Raw genomic sequence first — 11131 nt, forward strand, 5'->3', positions numbered from 1 at the left:
GTTGAAACTGAAACTATATGCACGCGTGCATGCATCCAGCATCCTGAGTCGCTACTCGCTACATTGTCCATGGCTTGTCATGGATTTCCATCCCATGCAACGCCTAGCAAGTGTTGCTTGGGCAACTTGTCGTTTTCATTGGCGTACTCAATAGAACGTGTACATTCTTTGGCTCTTAATTTAAATGCTAAGAGTTGTTATCTAGCATTGTCTCTCTCTTAAAGAATACACATCTATGGCGCCCGAAGAGCAAATATGAGTCATGGAAGAGATAGATGAGTTGTCAGGATCATTCATATATGAGTAATTAAGAAAAAAATCCATGGTTGTTGAAAGATACATATATTTACCACTCATGCATGCACGTGTACTTGATTGGGAACAATATGTATGTTTATGCTAGTCACCTTTTATGCATAATTTATGGTAATTTGAAGCGGGTAACTTTGAAACATTTCTATACATAATTTATTGTTATTTATTTTTTCTATAATAATCAAGACTTTGATCATAATGGCATGATGGTAACTAGATGAAAATTTAGGAATTACTTTGGATTATATTTCATAATGGCATAGGTGAATTAGATACGAACTTAGTAGATTACTTCATGTTGTTTTTATGATGGTAGATGTGAGTAATTATTTAGTAAACATAATAGAACAATGACTACTATCATCAACAATGATATTTAGATATGTGTCTTGTAAGCATGTCTTTGTGAGAATTTCTGATTGTTGTCTAGATATTTCTGATTCTTTGTGAGAATTTGTATGATTTATCTTTTTTCTATAGCATGTCTTGTAAGCATTGAGGTGGCGACTATGTTGGGTGTACCTCCAGATGCTAATATTTACATATGTGTTGCTATCTTTTGCACCACACCTGCCTGTATCTTGGATATATATTTAGTTCAAATCTAAGTTTAAGTTATATAAAGATTCAAAAAAAAGTTTGAGTTATATAAACTCTTATTGCATTCCTTTCTTTGATGTTATGAATATATATTTTGGCTTTTAACTTTTGATCTTATTACTTGTTCTAATATTTTATCCACATTTCTATTGTTTATTTAATATATTTTATTCAAAATTTCCTTTTTATTTTACTAAAAATGAATCTAGGCCCTAGACACACTCTTAGTTAGTAGAACATCAAATAAACAGTCATTTTAGCTTGCATCAAAGCACTAAAAATGTTGAATTTTGCTATGCCAAAAAATTATACATGTAATAGTATTATTTTGTAAAAATAGAGTATTTAAGCTAAATTATTAGCATTCCTAGTACATAACGTTTCAGTCAAAACATATAAACTTACTTCATGTAAAGAATAAAAAATTGAGTATCATAAATTATTAATACAATTTAAAATATATTGTAAGTGTCATTAGTATGTTTATTAAAGGAACAATTTTCATGCTTAATAAACTACTAAAATAAATTATGATGTCATGAACAGGAAAATTATATTGTGTTCCAAACAGACCCTTATGGGTTAGGCATATTCATGTCAAACTATAGAAATTTTATTTTTTGGGGATGGAGGAGAAATACTTATGTTTTGTACTTAAGGCACCTTATTCGCTTGAACTTATCAGTTTGTCTTATCGGTCATGGTATATTGTTTTTCTTCCACAGCAAAACAACATTAGCCAGCTTATCGTATACATGTATGAAAGTTTCTTTTTTTCCCTTTCCTTATTGGAAAAATTGTGTTCTTGCCTTTGTCTAGTACTCCAAATGTGATTTTGCCCCTGCTTTTTCAACTTTTTGTTTTTACCCTTATTATTTTGAATTGAATTGTCCGTCTGGCCCTCTTTTGGATGTCTGTCAAATACCCAGGGAATAGATGGATTAAAAAATTTTGAAACCTGAAAAGAAAAAGCCAAATGACCGCAGTGCCCCTTATCTCTTTATGGCACTTCCTCGACTCATCCAAACACACGCACCAGGAGCGGGCGATGGTGCGATGCAGGCTCGTGTGGTGTAGGGTGATGTGGTGCCTGGCGGCGGTGCGGCCTAGGGCGCGCGATGCGCGGGAGCAGGCGGCATGGCATCTCGGAGCAGACGGCGCGGCATCGAGAGCGGGTAGCGGTGGTGCCTGGCGACGGGTGTCCGCGGTGCCCGGCCACGACTCCTGGCGCCCGCCGTTCTTCTTCTTCTAGGTGCGGCTCAGGGGCGCCCACCTCTTGTTCTTCTAGGCACGGGATTGGCGTCAAGGTGCGCAGATAGCCACGTGGTTGCAATCCTATGTCCCCGCCACCGCCTCCGCCATTGCCGCGCTCCTCTCGGCTTGCCGCTCCCTCCCGCACGTGCGCCAGATCCACGCGCACCTCCACGACCACGGGCTGGACACCAATGAGTTCCTCCCTGCTAGGCTCGACGCCACTGACGACGCACGCAGGGTGCTCGACGAGATGCACCAGCACTAGGCGAGGGCGACTGCCTACTCATGGAACGCGCTCCTGCACGGGCACGTCCGCCGGGGACGCGGCGAGGCAGCGGGCCCCGTCGCCGACGTGTTCGGGGAGATGCGCGCCGCGGGGCCACGCCAATGGGTACACGTACGGCTGCGTGCTCAAGTCCATCTCCCGGAATGCCAGGCCGTCGATGGCCATGGCCACCGCCACGCACGCGACTGGGCTCATGGAAGTCTACTTCAAGTGTGGGAAGGTGAAGCTCACGGTGAGGGTGTTTGAGGAAATGCCTGAGAGGGACGTGATCGCGTAGGGGTCAGCCATTGCTAGGTTCGCACAATGGGGGTGAAGAGGAAGGCCCTGGAGCTAAGGTGCCATTGCTGCCAAAATTTTGATGTTTTTTTCAATATTAAATCTGAGTTGAAATAATTGCTAGTTGTGCCAAAAATATATTTGGCCAAATTTAATCATTTGTGTCAACATATAATAAAAAAGTCTAATTGCAAATCGGGGGTACAATCACAAATAGGCATAACAAACAAGGGTAAAATCACATGAGCATTTCTGTCATTTTATACAAAATTTAACACCGTTAGGGGAGGATGACGGAGTAGGGGCAAACTGGTGCTTCGTTTTGAAATCACAGGAGTAAATTCACAAAGTAAAAAAAACAGGGGTAAAATCACAATTTCGATACAAAATAGGGGTAAAAATGAAAGATCCCCTTCCTTGTTAGACCGCCTTTCGATTCGAGACTTGCATAGCAGAAATTATTCGTCTTTCAGGGTATATATATAGTCTGCTGTCTGCTGGCAGCGCCGGCCATGTGTTTGAGAGGTTGCCTGAGAAGTGAAGACGATGATGAGAATCTGAAATGGTCCGATGTTCCCTCCTGGCAGTCCACACGTCGCCCTGTGTTGCGCGTTGCACAACAAAGCCGCGCCGACGGACGGGACGATTCCATTCCAGAGCCGAAAACGAAACAGGACCGACGCACCGTCCGGGTCCGGTTTGCATTGCTGCTTTACCCCGTGGTTTCGCCAAGGATCTCCCGTCCACACAAGGCACGGCAAGTGTGCTGGCTGTGGCCGGTCGACCCTCGTTTTGCTTCACTGTTCAGGAAGCTGAAGCAGCACCGCCACCGTGCAGTCCGTGCTCGCTGCGGATACGTGCATGCCGTCGCCGGTTGTCACACGTCAAACCAGACTAGTCGCCGTGTGCCGTGGCGGACGCACGTAGCAGCACATCGCGCGGGCGCGCGTCGTCGTCACAGGAACACCTCGCGGTTACGCATGCCGTAGCCGTAGCACCTGTCTGTCTAGCCTGAGCTGATTGGCCGGCCGGTGGGGTGGGTTGAGCCGTTGAACGACTTGGATTGGAGCTTCTGCTCCTTGGTCGTTACCCGTCAACCTTTTTTTTTTAATTAGGCGGGGAGGCGGTCGGTTCGATCCTTTTCTGTAGTAAGTACTGGCAGTGTGAACGTTAGATGGGCGGGCATGCGCTGACCTTGTTACTCTGTTCTCTCTGTTTCCTGAGCAACGGCGCATTTTGCAGTTTTGTCATTGTTTCTCGCGGGAGTACTTCATTCAGTCTACTACACTAGTAGGAGTATATAGCAACTGATGAAAAAGAAAGCAGACCCAAAGTACAATATACAGGATCATCGTATATTATTCAACAGGAACTCAATTCCACACCTCTTACAGCATGTATATGTATGTGATGTGATGAAACGGGGCACAAACTAAAAACAAGCCCCGGTCCGGTTGAGGAGACGAAATGCAGGCACAACCGCACAAGTTAGCACTAGCAGCATATCTGCAGGGAGCAGGCGAGAGACGAGCAGGACACCCTACGCTATGAGCCAAAACCGAACTAGTGTGTGACTACATGATGGAGCAGCCGTTGGGGTCGGTAGCGGACGGGTAGTACTCGTAGTGCACGGCGGCGGGCGCGGCGTACGGCGGCGGGTAGCTGTACTGGAACGACGGCTGGTGCTGCTGCTGGCCGTAGTAGTAGTCGGAATCCACCGTGGTCGTCGAGTAGGGGTAGCCGCCGTAGTAGCTCCCTCCTCGGCTCCCGTTCCCGTACGCGGCGGCGGCGTCGCGCGAGAGGCTGCCGGTCCGGGACCCGGACCCGTATCCGGAGTAGTTGCCGGCGCCGTGCAGGGTGCGCAGCTCGACGACGTCGGCGTGGCCCACCTTGCGGCGCAGGCGGGTGGTGAGGTGGTTGCAGTCGACGCCGTCGCCGACCACCCGCAGCAGGCTCTTGTCCTTCCCCGACAGCGTCACCGACTCCACCCCCTGCATCGCCGCCGCCACCTTCATCGCCTTGGCGGCGTGGCCCTTCTCCGAGCCACCCTCCATCCGGATCAACATCTCCGTCTGCACGCACGCGATGCGACAAAAAAAAAACATAGGCCTTCTCAGCCTTAGCAATGATCATGATGGAACTCAGGAAGGAACTGTCAGCTTACCCTCATGCTGTCGGACGTAGCAATAGTATCGCTGTTGTTGTCGACTGATGTTCGAATGGGTTTATGATTAGCGAGCACGCGATGCTTGCAAGCTGCTGGTTGGTTTGTGGAGAGTAGAGGGGTGCCTGTCCCTCCTATTTATATGCCTGCCTGCTACGGCCAAAAAAAGAAAAGAAAAGGGAGAATGCGTCGCGTGTGCGCATGCCGAAAGCGAAAGCCCGTTTGCTAGTTTCAGTGCAATTGCCTAGGCACTCCGTGCCGCCTTCACTCGATTCTTTTTCTTTGCATCGAAGCAGAGTGCCGCCCACGAAACAGTAGTAGATAGAAAAAGAAAAAGAAAACGTTCAGACCGTGACAGGAAACACCCGCACACGAGGAAGGAAGCCTTCAAAATTTGGATCGGCCAACACGCGCTTGTGAGAATGTTATACGTGGTAAGCGCGCTAGCATTGTATTACGCCACCGTAGGCCGTATGGTTGCACTGGAACAGGGCAGCTTGCAGGTTGCAGCTACGTGCCGTTTTGACTGGTATTAAAGCCGGCTGATAAGCTAGTCTTGGCTGATTTGTTGTGAAAAAAAAATACTGTCGATTCTAGCTGATAAGTCAGCTGATAAGCGAACAGGGCTGCAGAGAATCGCTTTGCGTGGTGGACGGCTGGGATCGCGCCTGGTTTGGTTGGAGACTTACAGACCACCAGGTGGCATTATAGTCAAGATTGTTGGCAAGACCAGGTGGTGAACTGTTGATGGACCGGCTTGACAAATAAAATCCAGTGGCGGTCGGAAATGGTTGCCAACAAGGTGTCGTCTAGTCAAGCCAGCTTCACCGATCATCACCTGCAAATAAATAATGCATCAATCATAGATTCGTAGACAATAGACATGATGTCTGGCCATCCAGTAGGTTCTTTTCCTTCTCATTTTCCCGACAACAACATGAAGGGCATTTGTTCCTGATGCGGAGATTCCGAGCTGGAAAATTCTGTTTCTGTTTTGTTTATGTTACCGGGTGACATACGAGATCTCTTTTTGTTTGGCAGATCCTTTTGGAACCGACTTGCTACTAGTTCATTGAAATTACTATCAGACGCATCAGCTTGACTCGGTTGCTTTGCCAGTTTGGGTTTCGTCCTCGTTACGGCGCAACCTTTTCACCCCCTTTTTTGGGGTTTTCAATATTCTTGTGGAATTGCTGGAGTTGAAGTTGTCTGAAATTCGTAACTTTCTCTGTGACAAGTGTGTTTGGAGAGTAAACTTGGCGGCAATACAGACGGGCCGGAATACATGGTGGACACTGGCCCATTAAGCTGCTAGCCCAAACCGAAAATAGAAGCCCAGACAAAGAATTGCGTGGGCAAGACCACGGATCGACAAAATCCAAACGCCAAGGTGAGACTTCTTGGTTCGAGTGCTCGCCCGCCCGCCCTAGGGGTTCCGACTTCGCCGACTTCGTGAGGAATTTTGGCCACGACACTACCCGTCCCCCCTCCCCCTGTCCTGCTCGGGCTGATCAAGGGGCCGTCCTTGCTCGGCTACCCGGCCTTGGCAGGATCAGAGACAGCGGGGATCGTGGTTTGTTGTGTTAGCACGTGATGGTGATGGCGCCATCCAGGGAAGATGGTGACCTGGAAGATCTGACGAAGGTTCTGGACCTTCATGAGGCTGGACACGATGAGGTCGTACTGGGGGAGGAAGAAGTGATGAAGAAGACAACCACGGATGATAAGGCGGTCAAGCTGGAACTATCGTGGAGTTGGCAACGCCGCGACAGTACTGTGCGTCCACGAAACACAGGTTCACATATCACGGGTGGAGGGGTTAAAGAAGACACTAGGCTATGATAACACTTTTGCAGTTAGTAGTAATGGCCGTAGTGCTGGTTTGGGAATTTTTTGGAATAATAATATTAATGTGTCACTTTTACCATATTCACAGTATCACATAGATGCTATTGTTATTGAGGGTGGAGCTGACCCTTGAAGACTTACGTGTGTTTACGGGGGACCCAAGTGAGGGTCATAAGACTTGGGACATGCTCAAGTTTATTAGATCATCATCTCCTTTACTGTGGGTTTGTATTAGAGACTTCAATGAAGTTTTACATCGATAGTTTTACATCGATCGGAACATGTCCGCGTCCAAGAGAGAAATGTTTCGCATAGAGCAGCATTCCGTGAGATGGTTGATGTTTGCGACCTGAACGATATCGGTTTCAGTGGGCGGAGCTGGACCTTCGAGAAAAAGGTAAGTGGTGCAGCCTTCTACCGAGTGCGCTTGGATCGTGCGCTTGTATCAGTGGATTGGAGTTCAGTTTTCCCTTCAACAGCGGTGAGACACTATGCAGTGGCGACCTCGGATCATGGGAACGATAGTGCTGACCTGGCGCAGAAAAGAGAATAATCAGAGGAAACGACGACGCTTCATATATGAAGTTGTGTGGGAAGCACATGAGACGTTTTTTACTACTCTAGCCGAGTCATGGCACCGCTTGTACAATCGTACAACCTCCATGTGCTCAAGTGCATGCTGTAGCAAAGAGATCTGTACCAAAGAGCAGGCTCGTAGACAAGGACGTGCATGCTGCTCGGCCGAACAGGCACCAGAATTACTGGGCCCTATATTGCAGCCTTTTAAGTTTTTCAATCGGCCATAGCCTAGCCTATGCCTGTGTCCAGTGGCCCAGGGGCCTGTGCCCCTCCCAAAAAAAAGTATCATCATATTTGTCGCTGGTTTTGCCGTTGCATGTGTCCCTGCTAGGTTAGACTTTGTACATGATCTATAGGCATAGAAGTAGCATATATATTTGCTGTTGAATAGAATCATGAACTCTAGAACATCTACTAGTACAGTAACAGTAAGTAGAACAAGAGAAAAAGGGAGGGGTAGAAGATGGACGTGTCAAACCTGACACCGTAGAGGGAGTCAATCCAGAGGCGTTGGCCATCTCGTTCGTCGGTGATGTTTGCGCACGGGCAGCGACGTTCGAGAAAGAGGTCGATGAAGTCGTCGACGTCGGTGGAGCGGGGCGGTGCGGCTGGTGGCTTTCCGTCACTGGCTGCGCCCCTCTAGATCGGATTAGGGTTTAGGTTTCGGTGGGGAGCTCGGCTTAGGCGAACCTCGTGACTTGAGCCGTCGGCTCCCACCTCTATTTATTGCGCAATGTGACAGGGGCTCTCCAGCCATAGTGGGCTGGGCGCCTCCGATTAGGGCGTGGATCAAAGGCCCAACTGGGCCGTTGGGCCCAGTTTAGGATTGGAGATCAATCTAACAATCTCCCCATTGATCTCCTACCATCTTTCAATTTTATATTATTTACTTTTGTTCATTCCATTACAGATTAGTGCATAGAGCATGTTTCATCGTCACGGTCAATTACCGATAGATTTAACAGCTACAACACACCACTCTGTTCTGAAATAGATACTTAACTTTAGGCCTTCTTTTGTCCAGAAATTATAGGCTTTCCCTTAAACCCATGCCGACTACTTGTTCTCTGAACACGTTGGGTGGTAAGCCTTTTGTAAGCGAATCCGCGAGCATCTTTTTGGTATTTATATGCTCAAGACTTATGATATGATCCCGAACTTTATCTTTCACAACATAATACTTTATGTTAATGTGTTCGGCGGCACCACTTGACTTATTGTTGTGAGCATACTGTACTGTTGGATTATTAGCACAGTATAACTTAAGTGGTCTATAGATGTCATCAACCACCTTCAAACCAGGTATGAACTTCTTTAGCCAGTTCACCTACCCCGTTACCTCATAACACGCTACAAACTCGACATACATTGTGGATGATGTAGTGACGGTTTGCTTTGAGCTTTTCTATGAAATAGCTCCACCTATGAGAATGAATACATATGCTGATGTGGATTTTCTATCATCTCCCGCATAATCAGAATCTAAATATCCCACTATATGGAGTGAATCAGATCTTCTATACGTCATCATGAGGCCTTTCGTTCCTTGCAAATAATGCAAGACTTTCTTTACTAATTTTCAGTGTTTTGTTCCAGGATTGCTATGAAATCTACCAAGTAACCCGATAACAAATATCAAGTCAGGGCACGTACATATTTGAGCATATTGCAAGCTTCCGATAGCTGAAGCATATGGAACCGCTTTCATTTGATCGATTTCATATTGGTTCCTAGGGCATTAAAAATCCCCATATCTGTCGTCGTTGACTATAGGAGCAGGTGAGGGGCTACATTTGTGCATACTGAATTTCTTTAAAATCCTTTCAGTGTATGCCTTTTGTGACAGTTCTAATACCCTTTTACTTCTATCTCGGTGAATCTCGATCCCTAGAACGAACGAGGCTTCACCAAGATCTTTCATATCAAATTTTGAGGACAAAAACTTCTTTGTCTCCAGTAGTAGACTGACATCACTACTAGTAAGTAAGATATCGTCCACATACAGGACAAGGAAGATAAACATCCCATTCTTAAACTTTGCATAGACATAATTGTCCACAACATTCTCTTTAAATCCAAAATTCCTTATTGTCTAATCAAACTTCAAGTACCATTGTCTTGAAGCTTATTTTAATCCATAAATGGATTTCTTTAGGCAGCATCCCATTCGTTCTTTTCCTTCCATGACAAAACCTTTTGGTTGTGCCATGTAAATATTTTTCTCCAAGTTTCCGTTGAGAAATGTCGTCTTTACATCCATCTGATGTAATTCTAAATCGTAATGTGCCACTAATGCCATTATGATTCTGAAGGAATACTTACATGAGACTGGAGAAAAGGTCTCATTGTAATCAATCCTTTCTCTTTGCGTAAAGCCTTTTGCCACAAGTCGCGCTTTATATCTCTCTATATTCTCTTGAGAGTCAAGTTTTATTTTATAGACCCATTTACAGCCTACCGTTTTGACTCCTTTAGGAATTATTTCTAAGTCCCAAACTTTATGGCATTCATAGATTTTATTTCATCTTTCATGGCCTCAAGCCATTTTGATGAATGATCACTTCTCATGGCTTCTTCAAATGAGGTGGGATCATCCTCCATTTGAAATTCCTTATTGTTGTATACTTCATAGTCAGCAGGAATAGCTGATTTTCTAACTCTTTGAGACCTTTTAGGGGCCTCCACATTTGGCACATCTTCTGTTTGAGGCTGTTGTTGCTTCCCTCATGTGTGGCAATAGGTTCTATAGGATCCTAAAGATCAGGTTCCTCATCGTCATTCATTGTTGCCATAGGCAGAATAACAACAGGTGCTGGCACCACAGTATCTTGCACTATCGGTGCAGCGACAGCAGGTAATGAGAAAAATGGCTCATGAATCATCGGAGTAGGCGCATACACCCGCTTCTCTTCAAGGTCAATTTCTCGAGCTACCATGCTCCCCCTCATCATTTCATCCTCTAGGAAGACATCGTGTCTTATTTTCACAAACTTTGTATGTCTGTCTGGATAGTAGAAACAAAAACCTTTTGACTTTTCTGGGTAGCCAATGAAATGGCAACTTACTGTTTTGGGATCTAGCTTTCTAAAGTTTGGGTTAAATACTTTAGCCTCAGCAAGACTGCCCCACACACGTAAGTGGTTTAGTGAGGGTACTCTTCCTGTCAACAACTCATACAGTGTTTTGGGCACCGACTTACTTGGTACTCTATTGAGAATATGAATGACGGTTTTTAACGCCTCCATCCACAGGCTCAATGATAAGGTAAAGTAACTTATCATACTACGCACCATATCCATCAGGGTATGATTGCGTCTTTCAGCTACTCCATTCTACTAAGATTCGCCCGGTGTAGAATACTGGGCTACTATGCCATTCTCCTGTAAGAACCTTGCAAAAGGTCTATAAACTTGGCCATATGGGGTATGTCGACCGTAGTACTCCCCTCACGGTCGAACTTGATTGACTTAATCTTTAAATTATGTTGGTTTTTAACTTCTGCCTTAAATATCTTAAATTTATCCAATGCTTATGTTCTTTCTTTGATTGGATAAATGTAGCCATAATGGGAGTAATCATCTGTGAATGTTATAAACGAATCATAATCATCCGCACTCTTTACAGGAAACAGACCATAGATATCTGTGTGAATAATCTATAAAATTCCAGCGCTTCGTTTGACATCTTTCTTAATTTTCTTTACATACTTTTCTTTTATGCATTCTCTGCATTGTTCTAAATCTGAGAACTCTAATGGAGGAAGAATATCATTCTTAACTAGTCTTTCTATTCTTCCCCTTCAAATATGG

The 11131-nt window shown here is 45.4% G+C and overlaps 1 protein-coding gene across 1 annotated transcript; it reads right to left on the reverse strand.

Annotated features, from left to right (window-relative positions):
• Nucleotides 1–4072: 4072 nt before the first annotated feature.
• On the reverse strand, nucleotides 4073–4985 carry LOC136474021 (uncharacterized). The gene is made up of 2 exons (XM_066471639.1): nucleotides 4896–4985; nucleotides 4073–4803 (listed from the first exon to the last, which is right to left on the reverse strand). Exons 1-2 carry the CDS (start codon nucleotides 4899–4901, stop codon nucleotides 4306–4308), a joined length of 504 nt encoding a protein of 167 aa, XP_066327736.1. The 5' UTR covers nucleotides 4902–4985; the 3' UTR covers nucleotides 4073–4305.
• Between the last annotated feature and the right edge of the window lie 6146 nt (nucleotides 4986–11131).

Source organism: Miscanthus floridulus, chromosome 8, assembly GCF_019320115.1.
Source record: "Miscanthus floridulus cultivar M001 chromosome 8, ASM1932011v1, whole genome shotgun sequence".
Classification (NCBI taxonomy): domain Eukaryota; kingdom Viridiplantae; phylum Streptophyta; class Magnoliopsida; order Poales; family Poaceae; genus Miscanthus; species Miscanthus floridulus.